The sequence below is a fragment of the Hippocampus guttulatus genome, chromosome 2 (assembly GCF_054856545.1).
Source record: "Hippocampus guttulatus isolate MCC_2025c chromosome 2, RoL_Hgut_1.0, whole genome shotgun sequence".
NCBI classification, from domain to species: Eukaryota; Metazoa; Chordata; class Actinopteri; order Syngnathiformes; family Syngnathidae; genus Hippocampus; species Hippocampus guttulatus.
The window spans coordinates 10,390,282-10,410,149 of NC_141262.1; the positions used below are offsets into that span (position 1 = coordinate 10,390,282).

At 41.2% G+C, this 19,868-nt stretch overlaps 1 protein-coding gene across 3 annotated transcripts in view; it reads right to left on the reverse strand.

Annotated features, from left to right (window-relative positions):
* Window positions 1-2,796: 2,796 nt before the first annotated feature.
* The window catches only part of LOC147208470 (protein diaphanous homolog 1-like), a 34,368-nt gene continuing 17,296 nt past the window's right edge, over window positions 2,797-19,868 (reverse strand). For 2 of the 3 annotated variants that reach the window (XM_086135893.1, XM_086135886.1), the window contains 7 exons: window positions 18,518-18,634; window positions 16,438-16,553; window positions 13,819-13,883; window positions 12,779-12,958; window positions 7,530-8,066; window positions 4,875-4,989; window positions 2,801-4,719 (listed from right to left, as the gene is read on the reverse strand). In XM_086135893.1, coding sequence (XP_085992019.1) covers window positions 4,613-4,719; window positions 4,875-4,989; window positions 7,530-8,066; window positions 12,779-12,958; window positions 13,819-13,883; window positions 16,438-16,553; window positions 18,518-18,634 — 1,237 coding nt within the window. In that variant the 3' untranslated portion in view covers window positions 2,801-4,612. Of the gene's footprint in view, window positions 4,720-4,874; window positions 4,990-7,529; window positions 8,067-12,778; window positions 12,959-13,818; window positions 13,884-16,437; window positions 16,554-18,517; window positions 18,635-19,868 lie in introns of all 3 variants that reach the window. The other variant, XM_086135903.1, reaches the window with a different exon arrangement.

The window sequence follows — 19,868 nt, forward strand, 5'->3', positions numbered from 1 at the left end:
AGCAAATGGAAAACATTTAGCATTCAAACTGACCAAAGCAGACTTGCTCTGTGACATTATTTTCCATAACCAGTGAGGTGATGATTCAGTACAAATCCCACATTGCATTTGTTGCACTTCAAAAGAACATCAAGATGAATTGGAGTTTGCTCACCATCTTTTATTAACAGTTATTTTCTTTTCACCGAGAATAACCTTCAGCCCAATGTTAATTATTTTAAGTAGACGCTGTAATGATCTAATCAACAACACTGGGCTATAATTGTTCATAGCGCCTTGGCCTTTAATGAGCTCCATCTCTCATCCCCTTAACCGATTGGCTGAAGCCCCCCAAGAAGCCAAAGGCAAGCATGTGTACCTGTAATCACACAAGGGCCCTTATTTATCAATTACTGCCTCATTAAGGTGAAAAATGAATTGGACACACTTGAAAGGAAAACCAAGTACACGTAGACATCTAAAAGGAACAAAATGTGTGTGTGTGTAACACAGAGAGATCAAAAGGCTTATAATCGTTTTGCAAATGTGGCTTCGCTGAGCCGCCTACTCTGTTGAACAAAGCGCACAAACGTGGACCTCCTCCAACAATAACCATTGCATCTGTCTGTAATAAACCCATTTGTGTTGCAAAGAGACAGAATATATGACACAATTATATATTACACTGTGGGACGCTGTCATTGCATGTGAAACGAGACCGTATAAAACCTCACTTGAGTTGGGGATATTCTGCCAGTGATGAAAAATGAGGTCACCTTACTGCAACAGACCACAGAAATGTAGTAATTAAGACAGAGACAAAGCGGAAGAAAAGAGCGTACAGTCTAGAGAATTGGGAAATGAAAATGATCCTCCCATTATGAGGATTAATAATCGTATATGCTCCTGGCCCTTTTTTCTTTTCTCTCCTGACTCAAATTAATCAGCAACGTTCCTGCAGTTCAGCCATCTTCTTGTTCAGTAGTTCCAAAATTTCCTTTATGTTTAGTTGCTAACTGCAGTCTGAGATCCAGGCGTCAAAAGGTACCTACTATTTAACACAGAATAGCAAAGTGAAAATGACAGACTGGAATCAAGTGGCATATTATTTTTCTCCAACAATAAAACTGTCACTGTAAAAGACACAGAGAAGAAAGGACTGTGTAGAGCAGTGTTTTTCAAATCATGTGACGCGGCACACAGGTGTGCCGTGGGAAATTATACATTATGTATGCCTGTGCGGTCGATCGCCTGGAAGAGCAATCATGTAGAACTCTTCCATACCGGTAGGGAGCAGCAGCAGCAGCTAGGAAATTGCCTTGTGCTTCGAGACAAGCGACGTTTCTAACACGAGGCAATACAATGAAAGGTATCTTTCATTTAGGTTAACGTTTACTGGCGATGCAACGTCACCAATGGTCCCTCTCTAAGCTGCGCAACTGCACACTGGTCTCATACTCTCAGTGCACAAGAAAACCTATCCAGCGCAGTGAACGCACTGCAAATGAATGAGATATGTAACTTTTTTTTCTGTATCAATTTGCTGTGTAATTCAGTGAGTGACAGGTGTCCAGCCAATCACACGATATGATGCAATGACGCTATGCAGCCAATCATGGCATTGACAGTAATTGCGCTTGTTCTCTGCTGCATAACAAAAACAGTGCGGCGGCGATAAGTGACGCTGATGCTAATCCTTTGTCATGGCGAAATGATCAGGCAGTGAACATGATACGTCGACTCCCCAAACCAAAATAAGAATGAACTGCGGTTCTTTTAAGTTGGAATGGCTGTCGGAGTATGTGCAAATAGAAGAACAAGCAGTGCAACTGGGTGAGATATTTTCTTTTTCAAGTGAGAAAGGTCTGCTCTGCAAAACACACAAAAGTTGTAAGCAAATTTTCCGATGGAAAAATACGGACTAAATGCAAGCTGGACTACCTCAAGCGACACATTCAGCAGAAAAGTTATTTGAATGATGTTGGAATCATACAAAGACTCAAGATGGGAAAATGGATTGGTACAATATTGGGGGAGAGCGCAAACGACCGGGAGAAAAAGAACCGGCTGTCACACAGAAAGAAATCGGATTCTGAGCAAGTTAAAGTTCTAATTGATTCAATTTTACTTGCCATTTAAACAAATGCACCAAATATTGGATTGAGTTTGATTTGATTCCTATTCAATGTGTTATAATATTCCGTTAATTTTCAATGTTAAAAAAAAATGCTGAAAGTAACACTATAACACTTAATTGTAAAAATAAGCTTTTTCACATTTTCAGATAGTGATGTGCCGCGGGATTTTTTCAATGAAAAAAAAAACGTGCCTTGGCTCAAAAAAGAAAACACTGGTGTAGAGAACAATCAAAACCCCCTAAATGGGGATTTAAATTCATTCATTGCTTATTCGGAGTAGTATAAGCCTTGCACCCGCATGTAGTTATGTGAACTGGGCTGTTTATTATTACATACGATCACACCAGGCGTCTGATTACAGAGCAAGAGAGAGAACAAACCACCCACAAAGCGCACAGGAAAATATTGTTTACCAAAGTCACACAAAGCAGTACAATCGCTCCACAAAGAAGCAACCTGCATGAAGTCGACAATTATATCAAAGAATGTTGTAGACCACCCGATGAAAAGTAGAGCCGTTTGCGTTTTTTATTTCCCAATCCTCACTCAGTTTAATGAGAGAGAACAAAACACATATTGCTAATAATGCGCTCGCTCCATCCTTGAATGAGTGGAAAACACCGGGAGATGATCTGTGAGTGTGTGTGCGTGTATAAAGTCAACAGCAGCAGCTTAATGAGATCAGGCATATTAATAGAATTTAAATGAAGAATTAAACCAACATAATACCACACATAAATTGCACGTTTAGAAAGTGCTTGATGACGGATTCTCTCTCGATGCGAAGAGAATAATTACACACAAACACTAGATAATGAATGCTCTGTGCCCCCAGGTAGTTTAAGTGGTGCTTGTCAACATTTTGCTCTTGTCGGGGGGCGGGGGGGTTTGAACGTAATCCTAAAATAAATTGAATAAATCAGAGCAGAAATCTATATATCCTTGGCCCTTTTCCAACATTGTTACTGCAAAATGTTGAGCAAATGCCCACATCCTATGTGGTATGCAAGTCAAGGACTCTGTGCAGGCAGTGGACGTGACTGCCACCATCCCATCATTGCCCTGCCAAAAAGTTCAGAGTCCATAAGCCATAACCCCGCACTGAGCACAGTATTCCCCAGCATGCATGTTGTCGGCGTGGGTGTGTGTGCTGCTTGGCCGTTGATGGAAAGAACGAAGGGTCAGTAAAGGTGAGTGATGGCTTGGTGTAGTGTCTCTCTGCCTTGGCGGCGTAATGAGGAAAGGGAGGCGCAAGAGCGGGAGAAAGGGCACCGAAGAAGGAATCAAGAGGAATGAAGCTGGGTTCCCAAAGGTGAGGGATAAGGAGGTCGGGAAGAATGCATCAGGCCTTGGGATGTATTTAAGTAAGACGAGGATCGAGGTGGGGTGAAGGTTCACTCTGCATAACTGGAGTTCTTTGCTTATAGGGCCACACAAACATGTACACAAATGGAGTGTAGGGTAGAATTACATTTGCACTCAAAGCACATAATACATAAAGATGTTTACACAATAGCTTCAATAAAAGACTGTCGTTTTCAAAGGCATACTGACCTTGTTCACATCTCGCCTGTTCACACTAGACTTTTTATGTCTTTTTCTATCTCACTAGCATTCAAATGTGGCACTACTGACAAGAAAAAAAAATACAAATTGAATGCCGCCTGAACCCCAGAGATATTTTATATGATTCTTGGGTTCAACAAAAGTTCCAATTTTCTGACCTCTTACATCGTAGAATGCCAATGCCGTGCACACAAACAGACACGTGGGAGCTTATGAAAAGGGTGCGGTGTCTTTACAGTCAGCTCCCAGAGAAAAGGTGATTAGACATATGGATAGGCGGCTGTCTTGGCCTATAAAAAATGGTAGTGGCGGTATATAAGTCATAGAAATGGGGGGGGGGGGGGGGGATTAAGGTGTGACAGTGGGATGTTACGATTTGCCAGAGAGGTGAATGAAGTTCTGACAGCTGCCAATGGTGACATTTTAACTGATATCAAGTGCCAGAATCAGCCACGTGTGCAGGTGTCCATTTTGTTATTCATGACACGTCCGTGTCTGTGTGTACGTACGTGTGTGTGTGTGTGTGTGTGTGTGTAAGAGAGAGAGAGACTATATATGAAGGTCAGATGAATTCACACAAAAACACCCTCATGTATACACACTGCTTATGAGCTGATAGTGTCCTCATTATGATATGAATATGGAGGAGCTCGAGCAGAAGGCTAGGTGACACTGGGACAAGGTGATCCGATTGGGCCGATGTGCTTGTGTGAGTGTCAGCTTTTTGTGCCAGGACAGCAGGTGGCACGTCGAAGCGACCTTCTACTTATCTTGAATTTCACCTTCAGCCCAGAGCCCATCTTTCCTCTAAATCCCTAAAGTGCAAATTTATCTGATCTAGCACAAGTCATTGAGAGGAGGATCCCATTCACATGCACGTGTGGTGACTTTTGCACAAACTAATGCGGGATATTGTTTTGACAGGGTGTTCAGGACAAATGCAAATGTGTGTTGCGTCCTCTAGGCAGAGAAGAATCGTGAGATGAGGTGGGAAATGAAAAGAGTGGCTGGTTCAGACTATTCTTACCTTTTGTAGCTGATGAAAGAAGAGCAGGAGGATTCAAATGGACGCATTGTGTCGGGGGGGGGGGGGGGGAGGACAATGCGGGAGAAGTGAGCAGCAGAGAAAAACATTGCTGTCGATGACACATGAATGATGACGGTAAGTATGCAAAGCAGTCACACACTCACTCTTCGTCTGCGAGGAAAAGGCCAAGGTGAGTTTGGCAAAGAGCTCATTGTTTTCATATTTCTCCTCTTTGGCAGATATCCAAAAGCTGTTCTCCGAAAGGTCTTCGGGTCCAATCTAAAAGGAGAAATTGATGTTAAGACTAAGGCTAATATGAGACAGACAGATGGCATGCCACATGGAAATAATAATGTTTCAGAAACTAATCAAACTTAGTTCACAATAGTGTTTACGAGTGCACCTGCCAAGTTGTGAACTACAAACAGCGAGGCCATAAACAAAGACAAGGGCATTGTAGTAAAGGGAGGGGATGCGGGTATAGAGCAAGGGGGGCTGAAAAGAGGAGGAAGAAAGGGAACAAGCACTCATTTTAATCTGCACGCTGGCTGCACCACAAAGCAGCTTTCGCTTCAGAGCTTCACTTAGAAGTCTGAAGAAATAAAGAGGGTTGCACTTTTTCTGCACCCCCCACTGTTCTGCAATTTCTATTCTGGTCACAAGTTACAATTAACTTTGCATGTGGTTCCATCACTTTCTGAGTGTTCTCATTATGAAAAGAAGAGAGTGAAAGCACTGGTGGTAAATAGACAGATATCAGGCGTTTCATTATGGACGAAGCCTTAGGGAAAAAGGGTGTAGGAGGATGGAAAAGGCCGAATGATGGGGAGAGAAAGTAATACGGGGATGCGCAAAAGGATGATGAGCAAAAAGATCTCACAAAAAAAAGCGATGGGGCACACAAAAAGCAGGTTCAGTCTTAAAAAAAAAAGGTAATTTAAATTACAAAAGAATACGGTCCTCTCTCGCCACGATTTAATTATCTTTCAGTGGAGCAGTTACAAGAAGGCTTATTAAAAAGCAATTTTCTGTGACATCCTCGTCAAACACTCGCCAGACTGAGCAAGCCACAGCGAGGAGGAGAGAGAGGGAAGCTAAACATTGATGAAGTCTGCCGAAGCCATTAAACAGTAGCTTGAGGCTAAAGGAAGACAGAGGGCCATTTTGATGTTTTAACCATCACAGATGAGAGGGAGGCAGAGAGCATGAAGGATAGTCATGAGATAAAGGTACGCAAGGCTCTGCACATTCCAAACTCACTATTAAAACTAAGACTCAGAGATGCGTGCAACACCACACTGGGCTATTTAAAACTGTCAAACTTGACTCCAGAATATCATTTTCAATATACGAACAAAAAGTGGAACAGGTTGAAAGACCCAGAAAGTAGTTCAACCAGAATTTCATCAAATGTTGAAACCCAATTTTGGTTTCAGCCATCATCATGCTGTCATTAATATTTGAAAGAATCATCGACTTTGGAAAACCAATAAACTCCTTGTTGTGAAATGTGGCCAACAGTTCATGTTTTACCCAAGCCTTCATCCGCACACACACAGCAAGCTCTTCTTTGTCCTTCCAATTACCCCACCACTGACTTAACCATCCAATCACAAATAACCCTCAAGACACCTTCAAGGTCTCACAGGCAGTCAGAAATGTATACTCTTGCAACAATTCAAGTTACACATGCATGAGAATAACACATTTGAATAACTCACTTTTTTAAAAGCTGATTTTCCTTTGTATGAGGGATTTCCCTATCATATTTTTTGCACCCGGAATAGAGTCCAAATCACTTGATGTTTGGTATCTGAGCCAATACCTCTGCAATGCAATAAATAAAAAGAAGACCACATCTAAATTGTCGCAATGAACCTAATTTTTTTTTTTTAATGTACCTTTCCTTTTTTATGGCTCCAAATCAGTAGTGGGTCAAATCTGGTAAACTAAAATATGTTACTCTTGACTTAGAAATTAAGAACATTTTTAAAAATATGTTCTTTTTCAGCTGATCCAATCATCTGAAAATCATGTGATCCGCCCCGATTTCCGATCATGGCGATCTGATATAGACAACCCTACTTTGTAACGTATTTTTCAGACAAGCCACTCCAAAGTATAAATCGCAATTTTTTAACTTAAAAAAAAAATACCAAGAATAGTGCAGCTCGGACTCACATCCAAAATCCCTGTTCTGTTATCATGGGCGCAATCAGAAATATGTTAAAAATGTTATACTGTACTTCATTTCTGACTTTCAGCAAGGACAAGAAATTATCCGAATGTGATTGGGTAAACAGAGGGGGGTTGGGGAAAGTGAGTGAGAAACTTGTGTTTCTGGCGAAAACGTGCACAGCGAGTTGACTGAAAAAAATATCAACAACATCATTGATTATTCCGCTTTGACTGAACTATCATCATCTTAGGACTGATTACAAAGAAACTGGAAGTCAATCAACCCCTAATGCAGAATGCATCAGGAATCAGTTGTCTAACATTGAGTTAAACTTTTCTTTATACTTGTATCATGCTGTAATTTGGAATGCTCGGATGGCCTCAGTTTAATACTGGAATGTATGAATTCCCTTCATCTTTCCTATGGGTAGCTAAAAATGCCATCAACCAGTTAACCAGTTAGTGTGTTCAACTTTCTAAGTTCCACTGCTTTCATTGCCCAAAGGGTAGTTCGTACATATGATGTGTTTTAATTTTTAGAACACATTACTAAGATGTATTGTGAGTGTTGTCTTCATAAAATATATTAATTGTGATACAATTGTAATGTATAAATAACATATAAATGAGTTCAATATAACCTTGCTCCAGTTTGCTCTCTTCAGTTGCACTTCAGGCTTGTACTCTTTCTTAGGCTGGAGGCCATGCGGCAATTGAACTACTGCAGGCCGTCCCCAGCCTCCCATGCCAGGCGGTGGAGGTGGAGGCATACCAGGGCCTGGAGGTGGTGGAGGCGGTGGGGGAGGTCCCATCCCGGGCAAGGGTGGAGGAGGTGGCAGTCCTGGCATGCCAGGCAGGGGTGGAGGTGGTGGAGGTCCTGGCATGCCTGGTAAGGGTGGCGGTGGTGGAGGGCCTGGCATCCCTGGTAAGGGCGGCGGTGGTGGAGGGCCTGGCATCCCTGGTAAGGGCGGCGGAGGAGGAGGTATGCCGATTTGAGGAGGTGGTGGCGTTGGTAGCAGGGCTGCGTGGCCTGGCATGGGTGGGGGTGGTGGAGGCAAACCCCCAATGCGGCCAGGGAGAGGAGGGGCAGGTGGTGGAGGTGGCACACCAGACGTTGGCACAGGAACTGTAACAACTTTAGTCTTCGCCTCTTCCAGATCTTTGGATAGCGTTTCAATCTGAATGAAAGGAATTATGCACTAGAATGAATGCTATTTTCAAGACATCTTTTATGTTTAATAATCACTTGTCTGCTTTATAGTCCATTAAATCATATTTCTGCCATTTCCAAGTGATGTGCATGCCAAAAAAAGTGATTAGATTATGTAGAACAAAAGGAGGAAATGGAGTTGACATATAAAAGGATTAAAGTCTGGGCAGAACGGTGTGTTGAGAGAGATGAGAGGAGAATGGAGGACAGGCATAGAAAACATAGCTGGGGATTAAATCCTCAAAAAATGTGTGAAGAGTTTATGAAAAAAAGCTGACAAACTACGACATGTTGATGCCAGGGCTCGCGCTCCCTGTTCGCCACACCGCCACTAACGAGTTGAAATAGGAAGTGACATGGTAAATAGTTCCCATATATGCCACTCCGGCAATGGCCGTGCTTCAAAATTGCCTAACTACATTGAAGAAGATTTTTATTCTGTTTAGCCACATTGGCTAAGAGATTACATGACACAGCGCCAACCCGGAATCCCAATTAATAATAATCATAACATTAACAATAAGAGTCCTGGATTGTCTAACTTGCTAACACTCCTAAATAAAACTTATACTATCTTATAAGCCACTTTCAGAACGTTTGATAGTAGTGATGATTTAATGTGGATGCCGTGTGGTTCGGATAAATGACGGTTAAATTAAAGTCAAGGAAGCATGTATAAAAGTTAAGATACTACGTTTATTCAGCGATGACAGAATGTGTTTATGTGCAGCTTGATTAAAAGAGTTGTTTTATCAGACTTTAAGGGCCTCAGAGGCAAGCTTCTGTAATGAGGCAGCAGATGAAGAGTTGGGCGTCGCATCAAACAGAGGGATGGCTGAATATGAAGAAATCTTCGGTGGGCAGTGTCTCAAACAGAAAGAAGGGGAGCCATCTTAGTTTAAAAAGCCTGTTTGATGTTGATGCTTTGGACAACTCTGTGAGCATGTGCGAGTGTTTGGGCTTTTGAGTGGCAAGAAGATGATTCTGGCTCCCAAAGCCTGGATGAATCTCATTTTGGAGATTGTGTAGTCTAAATAAAAAGGCTCACAAAGGCATGACACACAGGAAGAAATGTATGTGGTGGCGCACATAAGTCCAGCAGCAGATTGTTCTGGGTCACTTGGAATGTTAGTGAGTTCGAGTTTGGGTATCACAGTGCAGCAGAGTCCAGCTGGTGTCACAGCAGGGTACTGACAGCCAGAAAAAAAAAATGTTTTCAAACATTGTCCAGGAAAAAGTGCTATTTTTAAGTCTACCAATAGCTATAAAAGCCATGCCACACGTATAGTTTGTGTGGTTAATAATATAACCATGATGGCTGATTAAATCAGATGAATACTGTATGTAGAAGTAATTTTTGCCTCGTGCCTATCACCTGTAATGAATTGGATTTTAGCTCCCTTCACAATATCCTTTCGCGGCACCCCCGCTTTTCAAGAGAAACTAGTGACAGTGGAGTAAATCATTTAAAACCGCAAGGACGCTCGACGATCAGGTGGATGTGCAAAGCTATTTGGCAGCAACAGCTCTTCAACAATATATCTGTCTGAGCTCAAAAAAAGTACCAATTATTGCAGGTTTGCTGTACGCATGTCCAAAATCAAACAACCCGGATTTGAAATGTCATTGGAAATGACAATAAACCTGAAATAACATCAGCAATATGCATCAGAACTTTAATTTAAGAGGTTTCACAAAACCACAGCCGTAAGACATTTAAAGGCTAAGTCAGGTCAAAAAGTTTCATTACAATAATAATTCTATGCAACCCTACTTCTCTAAACTCGGTATTATGTGTATATTGCGTTTGAGGAATCTTAATTAAGCAGCAAAATCCACCTGTTTTTACCCATCTCAGGAGATAGTCACTTTGCTGTTAACCGCAAATGACATCAAATGCCCAAATGCTATGGTCAGATCAAACGTGAGCTGAGCGTTTCTGGTGGCACGTTTCTGGTGGCACGTTTCCATTAGGGCTGGGAAAAAATGTCAACTAACTTGGTTGTGTCGACCACAAAAAGTGGCTGAAACAAAAATGCGGGTGCTATTTTTATCCATCCATCCATTTTCCGAACCGCTTGATCCTCACTAGGGTCGCGGGGGTGCTGGAGCCTATCCCAGCCGTCTTCGGGCAGTAGGCGGGGACACCCTGAATCAGTTGCCAGCCAATCGCAGGGCACACAGAGACGAACAACCATTCACGCCCACACTCACACCTAGGGACAATTTAGAGCGTCCAATCAGCCTGCCATGCATGTTTTTGGATGTGGGAGGAAACCGGAGCACCCGGAGAAAACCCACGCAGGCCCGGGGAGAACATGCAAACTCCACACAGGCAGGCCGGAGCTGGAATTGAACCCGGTACCTCTGCACTGTGAAGCCGACGTGCTAACCACTGGACTACCGGGCCGCCGCTATTTTTAATTATTTAAAAAAAACACTGCACTTAGGACCAATGTTTGGTCACTTTTGTATTTCCCCACGGACATGTGTCACAGCAGACGCTGTCTCCGGGCCACATACAGTATGTTCATCAATATTAAGTTTTGTGGTAATTTTGGACTGAAAAGTATGGTTTTATGTATTGCAAGCGGAGGTGGTGGACCTCAGAGACTTGAACAAGGGAATGTGACTTCGCATGGTCAGGTGCGGTTACGTGCTGGACTGTCAGGATGAAGCGCTTTAAACAAACTTTTGCTTCTTCGACCATTTCGCCGTGATAGGCTGAAGTGAACTTTTGGTGGCGACAGCAAATCGGCGTCGAGAACAAACAATGTACCAGGCAGCAACAGCTACACAAAACCAAAATCAGACACACCCACACAAAGCGTGGTGAAATAAAAACAATGTGGGACAGCATCGTTGCAGTCTGTGGGCCCGGGAGGCATACAACACAGCCAGCCTGCCAGCTTCCGATAGCGGTTGGGACCTAGCCAAATAGGAGCAGACTTGGAGAAATTTGAGCGAGGAAGGCCTATCCGGTGAGTGGAATGACTTGTTGACAGCTGTTGAACTGTCATCCAAGATAGCGTTGAGCAGCTAAAGTAAAAACACAAGCACCAGTAACCATATTGACCAGCGATATTCAGGCTTTTATTTTTATTTTGTTGGGGAGGAGCCACTCCTCTTCTCCGCTCAATGCAAATGCAGCATAGATACGGCATGAAAAAAAGCACGTGAGACACACTGGGCAAGGTGGTATTGGCTGGACAGGACCACCACTAAAATAGGTTTAACGCTGGACCCTGTCAAACCACAATTTTCAGTGGTCTAAGACAGGGGTCGGCAACCCAAAATGTTGAAAGAGCCATATAGGACAAAAAAAAAAACAACAAACAAAAAAAAGTCTGGAGCCGCAAAAAAAATAAAAACCTTCCATAAAACTTACAATGAAGGAAACACATGCTGTATGTATGTAGGAGACTGGAATGTCTCAGAATTGTTTGTTATTTATTCCTTTGTTGTGTGTTCACAAACGCCCCATAGAATTTATTTTGTGATATCCTCGTTTGATTTTCTGTTTTGGTGTGGTGCATTATTTTCACTTTTCTTAGTGTCACTGAAGTCATCATTAATTTCCGTTTTTCGGAGGCCGTCTTTGAAGAAGAGGAGAGAAGGATGCAGAAATATCTGTGTTTGTCGAGACTGTTAAAAGCATAAATAAAGTGTACGTTTTAAAAAGCTCCACAGCTCTCCTTTTTTCGGAGATGCAACATGTATCTATGTCTGTATTAGCTATATTAGCCTACCATCAAAATGACTACGTTTGCTACGATTACACGATGAACGTTCATGATTAAATGTTTTTAGGTTTTTTTTCCATGCAGTGCATTCTGTAGAGCAGGGGTGCCCAACCTTTTTTGACCGAAGATCTACTTTTCGTTCAACCAACCCACCGTGATCGACCCCGCGCGTACACAACACACTTACAGACGCATTGCCTACCTACTTTCGTCGAGATCTGACGCGGTGGCATGGGATGCACTTTGGCAGCGTTTTTGACTATCGTAGGTCACGTGCACCGTTTTTAAAATGCTTTTCACAGCCCTCCAGATTCTCTTTGCCAGTGCCCTCCGTGAATTGTACATGAACTTTATTTTTTCTGCAACAGCCACCTGCCTTGCATCCCACCCTGCTAATAGAAACGTGTGTCGCAGGCTATAACGCAAATCTTTGTTGACAGAAACGTTGAAATGTAATATTTATTCTACACATTTTTACAGCTTTGGGAAAAGTTAAGAATGTTTGTGTCATGTTTTTATTCCTACAGAAACCATATTTAAAACAAAAAACTAAATTTCCCTCCCACATCTTTTTCCATTTTTCCAACTTTTTTTATCAAGCTCCAGGGAGCCACTAGATGGCGCTAAAGAGCCTCATGCGGCTCTGGAGCCGCGTGTTGCCGACCCCCTCTCTAAGACAAACTTAAAACACTTTCAGTTATGCGAAATACTCCTGGAAACGGTGTCAGACTGCCTCATTTAGCACAGGGGTTCCGCAGCTCTCCGCCATAAATAAAAATCTGTGAAGGAGATTACTTATGCAGCATATATTTTAAAGCTTTATGCATACTACCTATACAAGATATTTTGATCCATTTGTGGTCACCATTCTCATGTTCTAGAATAGACTGTCGGATCTGTGACTCTGAATGTGTGCGGCATTAAAGCCATCATGTACCTGCTGTTGCAAAGTGCTTAGCTGTTGCTGCAGACCCTGGTTCTCCTTTTCCCGCTCATGCTTGGAGGAGGCCAGTTGCTCTTTTTCTTGGCTCAGCTCCTGCAACTTCTGTTCATAGTCGCCCTCGAGTTTCTTCATCTCCACCTGCAACTCGTGGCGTGCGGTCAACTCTGCATCCAGCTAATGCACATAGGGAAAGGGAATAATAGGGTCAGTCTTAAGACCTTATGTGATGGTATAAATGGGTACTACCACAAATGGTCTGAGTGCTGCAGTTAGTTCCATCCCCACTCACATTAACTTCTGAGACTTCAGCAGAAAAATGGAAGGGGATAGAATGAGAAAAATATTACAAACAGTTTTAACTGTCAATATTGTCAACATTAAAGAATCAGTGTGTATTAAGTATAACTTCGAGGAGGCTTTGCAAATACAGAAATACACAAATAAATAAGCAGACATAGCTGTTGACTTTGCAGGCAGCAGATTCTTTACGCTGGCTGTCAGTTTCCTGACAGCCTCATCCCTAATTCCTGCCAAAGAACGTCTGCAATTACCCCATCACACACATCTAGAGCTAATATGTGTGGGTGGCCAATGACAAAAAAATGTCTGCGATGTGTGTGTGTTAATTTTTGCAGTGTATTGATATGATCCAGTGTGTGACAGTCAGGGCTAGTTTCAGCTCCCTCTGCAATTATCCTGTCACTGGGACGGAAACAGAACAACAGCACACTGCAATTAAAGCATTTAGTCCCTTATGCGAGAGTGTGTGTGATGCTAGTCTTTAGGTGTATTTTTGTGTCTCATAGCTGTCAAGCGTGCGTGCATGTACGCGCACACACTCATTATTTTCATCATCTTCCGTTCCTCCTCTTTTTTTCCCCTCATTTGTCAGCCAATGTCAGTCAAATACTGGCCACACAGAATGTTATTAAATCTGGCGACATAATATTGGTGAGGGAGAAATCTATTATCTTCTGGGCCTTTAGGATTATAAAGGCTTGTATGCAAAGCAAATTTATGTGTGTGCATTGTACCTTCTTCTCAAGCTCAATCGCCTTGGCTTCACTGGTTTCCACCTTGGTTTGGTCGACCATGTTGTCTGTATACCAACAGAATGAATGAAGAAAAAAAAGGGGGGGGGGGGTGAGTTAGGCAAACTACAGTATAGACACAATAGGTGCTAATTTGCCGACGAGTGACCGGTCAGTTAACATTTATAAAACAGACATACAATGTCTGTAGGCAAGATTGGTAAGATTACTATAAGGTAACCTAAACTGACATAATGAACATGGATAAGTCTGAGTAATAATCGATTTGAAAACCAAAAAAAAAGTGAAAAGGACTCTGGGTCACTCGTAGGGTCCTCTAACAGTGTAATTGCAGGGTCGACAGGTGGTTCAGTGCTCAAGGACGTATTGAACATGTGCAGTAAAAGGGCGAATTAACATGAAGATGAATGCCCCAGAGACTGGATCAGAGACAGCTGGATGAAACAGATAGTAATGACAGGACACACTTGAAGAACTACAAATAGAGATGGAAATTATATAAATGCACACAAAGTGAAGCAATGGGGAGTACATAATGTGAAAGCTTTTCTGCAATGGCAGAATGGCTGGTGGGTAAAAAGAAACCATTCAAGTCAATTCGGCGCAAGTAAGACAGAGCAAAATGGGAAATATATTTTGTCAGAATAGCCCCAAAAATATGGGAACCCACGAGCAGCATTTGTGTCATCCGTTTTTATATGATTATTGGACATATAATGGAGGAGGGATTTTTCTGTCATGGTGGCAAGGCTAAATGGGACAAACTTCGAATAGAGAGCACGAAGAGAGATAGAATGTAAGGGGGGTGGAGGGGAGAACTGTGCTGAGTTTCAGAGTTCAAAGAAAAACACTAAATAATGCATGTGGGGCAGAATTGGTCTGCTTTCCACTGATAATAACTGTAGCAGCCTTTAAGGGGGCCAGAAAGGCTGTGTGTGTGTGTGTGTATACAGGCATTTAGACGTAATTAGAGCCTCCTCCTGTGAACAACTGAGACCTGCTCATAAAGGACTATTGAACTCTGGAGACATTGCCTGCTTCACTGCCACGCTCATTTTGTTGATTATGATGTTTTGGTTTTTTTCTTGATCGCACATTAACGACCCGTCTATGGCTACGTACAGACTGAAGGTTACACAAAAGTTTTGTGTAAAATCCAATTGATTAGGGTATTTGTTCACATGTTAAAGTCTGTCTGTTGTGTAGGTCAAATGCGCCCCCAACGTGACCTGCATGCGTAGAGGCAGTGTTGACATCACTCACAACATAGTGTTTATGGAAGTAAATATGGTCCAATGTGTAGAATCTAATCTTTCCATCATCTCATATCGACAGAGGAGGGATGTGGGAGGAGGTGGAAATATTTAAGGTGGAAAGAGCAAAGGCTTTTCTAACTCATTTCATGAAGATATGTAGTAAAGACGACATTACATCATTGCCGCGCATAATAAATGAACCGTCTGCATGGCTGAATTACTTCGATCACCACTAACGTCCACTTTATAGTTTATGTTATAACTGCAATTACATTTATTGCGACTGTCCATTCAGACTGAGTTTGCAAAAACTCAGATATATTCAATCTGTGACCCAGTTCGGATTTAGGGAAAGGATTTTTTTTTTCATTTATAAATTATAATTTAATAAATATGCCAATCACACACTCATTCAATGCTACTATGACACTCCCGTGTTTTTAGTTAAATATGGCTAATTATAATAATGAGGAGCACAGTATATTTGGGTTAGCATGGGTGCTTCACAGTCCTGAGGTTTTGGCTGTCCAGCGAGTGAGTTCATATGCTCTGCCTGTGCTTGTGTGCGTTTGTGTGTGTGGGTGTGTGTTTTCTCCGGATACTGTGAATTCATTGCACACTCCAAAAACATATCTGTTAGCGTAACAGAAAATGTAAAATTGTCCATATGCGTGGATGTGATTGGCTGTTACTCTATATGTGATGTGCAATTGGCTGGCAACCATTTCCGGATATTACACAGGGTTGCCATGAATAGATCGAGCTCAAGCAAAAAGACTCTTCAAAAAAAATTTAAACCACCAAAATAGACATCAAAAAGTCTGTGCCACTCAATGTAAAAAATAAATACAGCAGTACATCAGCCTTTTCGAACAATTATGTGAGTGTGGAGTTGCACAAGGTTTTGTTTCTTTTGCAAAAAACCATCAGAGATGTGCAAGAGGAATCTTAAAGGAAATACTTCAAAACCAACGACGACTGGATGTTGCAATCTAATGAATCCTCATGGACATGATATTGCAAGACACCAAGTTATTCTATATTGTTTTGTCTTATGTGTATGGAGTTACACTGAATGAGTGGTACAGGCCGGGATTACATTCTGTAGGGCGCGACCCTGTGGTCTGCCTGAGGTGCTACATGTTTCATTCAGAGACACGAAGGTTGTCTTGAGCAAATCAGCCTTGCACTCAACATGGATGAGATTGCTGCATATTTTAATTTCTTTCACATCTGACAATGCAAGTGATTAATGCAAAAACGTTTCATCACCATCAAAATAGTATCCCAAATAAATGTAGTTGAGAGAAGCACATGTTTTGTGGTGCATTTTCTTACAACTCACCAATTAAGCCTTCAATGTTGAGCCTGATGTTGCGGCACTTAAAGTCTGGGTCTGCTCCATTCCTGTGAAGCACGATCTGAGCAATACACTCATCTATTAACTTGTAGTACTGAGGCCTGAGGGAAAGAGTGACAGATTGACAAATAAACAATTAGGAGAAACAGAAAGACACTAACATGGGAGGGGCAGACAAGTGTCTAGAAACGGGGTATGAGTTTGCTATGTCTCATGACAATTATTGCAATTTATGGTTTTCATAAACCCACGATGGCCTAGTTTAGACACAATGTTGGTAGGAGCAAGTACAAAGGCGTACTGTGTCTTTTATTTTTGTCTTCTACCGGGATTTGAAGTGTGCTACGACATGACAGTTTCACTTTCTTTTGTATACCGTTTGACTGTGTGTGTGTGTTTGTTGATACAGAAGCATGGCACTGTGACTCATCAACTCAGCTCAACCTCAAAACTTTTTGGAAGGCTCTTATCCCTTGACCACCTTACATGCAGCCATGTTATTTACTCCTTCTGCCTACATTGCTTACCTTTCTTTACCATGTTTTTGCAAAGCATATTCTCCACTCAATCACCAGACTTCAACAGAACGTGTGTGTGTGTGTGTTTTCAGCAAAACAAAAATTTAAGCGTGGAGCGAGAGAGACACCTAGTGTAATTTTGAAACCTCTGCACTTTCGTGGTGAACACACTAACCAGTCAACCATCATTCCGCACAACAACATAGTTTAAATGTACAAATGTGAAGAGCTGCCTAACTTTGTGTGCATGGTCGTTTTTGGTGTTGCTATGGAACAATACAGTTCTTCCATTCGTGCTAACATATGTTCACAGATGCACCACACAACGCAATATAAAGCTCCATCCGCTGTGTCAATCAATAATGATATCTTGCTTTCCTCTACATTTTTATAGCTACGGCTCCAAAAGAAACAGAGAGAGGAATTATCCTTTTGCTGGAGATAAGGGTTGATGGGCACTCATTTCTATTAAAATCGAACTGGTATGTAATTTCAGACATTTACAAGTGTGAGCGAGCGAGAGAGAGAGACAGCGTGTCATTGCCAATAAGTTTGTATAAATGTTTAATATGTATGAATGAATGTGGAATGAGTCACTGAACGCTTGAATGCAAGCCATCAAACTATTTACTCTTTGAATTCTCATCATTATTAACACACTGAAAACTTTCATAGCTTTTTTATTACATTCATTTTGATGAGCCAGTGAAGGGTATAAAGATTTTATACTATTTTGGAAGAAGAATGGAATATTGCAAACTTGCGGCTTACTGCCCCTTTTACCCACATGAGTGTCGTCTGATTCTTGTATGTAATTCATGCAGCATTTTAAAAAATAATGTCATGAACACTTGTAAACTACTAACAAATATGTGAAACTCATGGGAAATGGTTTCAATTTATTTAAAAACGAATGAAAAAAAAATGGTCCAGTTGCTATTTTGAATAACAAAAGCATAAAAAAAAATTTAAAAAAAAAACAAAGACTGATCCTGAGTTAAAGAACAGCAGTATAACAGAAAAATACGTAGCCGCAGGTGGTTGGGAGATGCATCGATTATTATCTGGTGGTTCTTTCTGCTTATTTCACAGCAACCAAACTCAGATCAATACCACATAACACGATTCCAAGTTTCATACTGGACCTCTTGATAGGAACTGTAATTAATAAATTAATAAATAAGAGCTTCTTACTCAAAATAAAATTTCAAAACCCAGACTCTTGCTTAAAAAAAACGTGAAAAGTGGTTAGGATTGCACAACTGTCCGTGTTTTATGTTATGTGTTGTGTTTATTATTTTGTGTTGTGTTTATTATTTTACTTCATGTTAACTGTTTTGTTAAGCGCTTTGTTACAGTTGCAGCTGTTGTGAAAGCGCTATATTGTTGTTTGTTTGTTTGTTGTTGTTTGTGATGATGTACTGTATTGTATTGTAAAAAACAGAATACCACAAACACTAAATCACAGCTTTGATATGCAGATGTTTCCTCCAAGGAAAAATGCATTGATACGCTGACTGTAAAGTGTGTGTATACGTGCGCACTACCTGGCCAAATAATCATTGCGGATCAGCAGGAGGTGCTGCATCAGGGAGAGGAAGTTGCTTTCAGCTTTGGAGTCCTTCACTGTGTTGACCAGAATGTCAAACACTTCCCTCACATCAGTAAAACAAATTCAGTTAAGGCAAAATGTCCATATAGTCACGTGAGGCGCTCAATTTGCAAGTGGATCTATTTGCACCAAAATTGCTATGATAAGTAAACACAAGCCTTTGTCCAATCTGTCATCCAAAAAATATTTTGACTCTTCATGGCGTTTACATTTATATACCATATGTGGTTGTCTGTGTATGGTGTGCAACATAAAATATACAGCAGGATTTAAGGTTAATTTCCAGTTCAGGTATTCAGTCCAATAAGGAACAACTAAAATTGGGGAGGGGGGGGGGGGGGGGGGGCTACAGATGTCATTGTGACAATAATGTGGACTTTTGAGACACCTGGTGTTGAAAACTGTAACTGCAAGTTGTATAAAAAGCCCTTTAAACTCCGGACATTTTTGAGAAAATGTGTCAAACGCCTATTCAACAATACTGATATAATGGCACTCAGAATTCGAAATATCTTTGTGGACAAACATGATGTGACACACACTGAATTCTTTAAGCTATGTACAATTTATTTTGCTTAAACTTTGCTGCTTGCAGCAGCGTTCCTAATATGTTCAGAAATGATGGATCAACTTAAACTGAAAGCGATACTGTGGCCTTAATTTATTTTTATTTTTTGCTGTAAATGTAAACTATGCAGAGTGACACTGATACTATGAAACTATCCAAAAATACCAAAAGAAATACTTGAAATGTGCTGTTCTTCAGAAAACTAAAACACACTTGTGTTGGTTTTGACTTTTGGTTTTATTTATTTTGTCAAAACGTTTTCTTTTCCTTCGCAAGTACGCATACCGGTAATTTAGAGTAGTAAATTGATCTACACAATCAAAATGTGCAAAGCACCTGGGATGAAAAAATATGAATGAGGAGGAACTTTTTTTTTTGTTAATTACTACAAATTAGAATATTGTAATGAACTCAGTTTTGCATTTTATTGTTATGTGTTGCCGTTGAGGGCCTGTGGAAAATATGTCATGGTCAGAGTGGTCTGATTTTGCAGCTCATGAATGCAACATTCAACCATGTGTTCACTTCCTGCTTTGATGGCAACCACTGGCATATAAAAACTTTGTTTTGGTTGTTAACAAACCTGAGCTCACTGACTCATGCCTCTGTAATCTATAGTAGACACGAAAATAATGTTGGCGGACCAAACAGGACTTTATGTTACAACGTTACATCAAACACACACATATGTGTGTGCTAACTCCAGTTAGCTTACAGA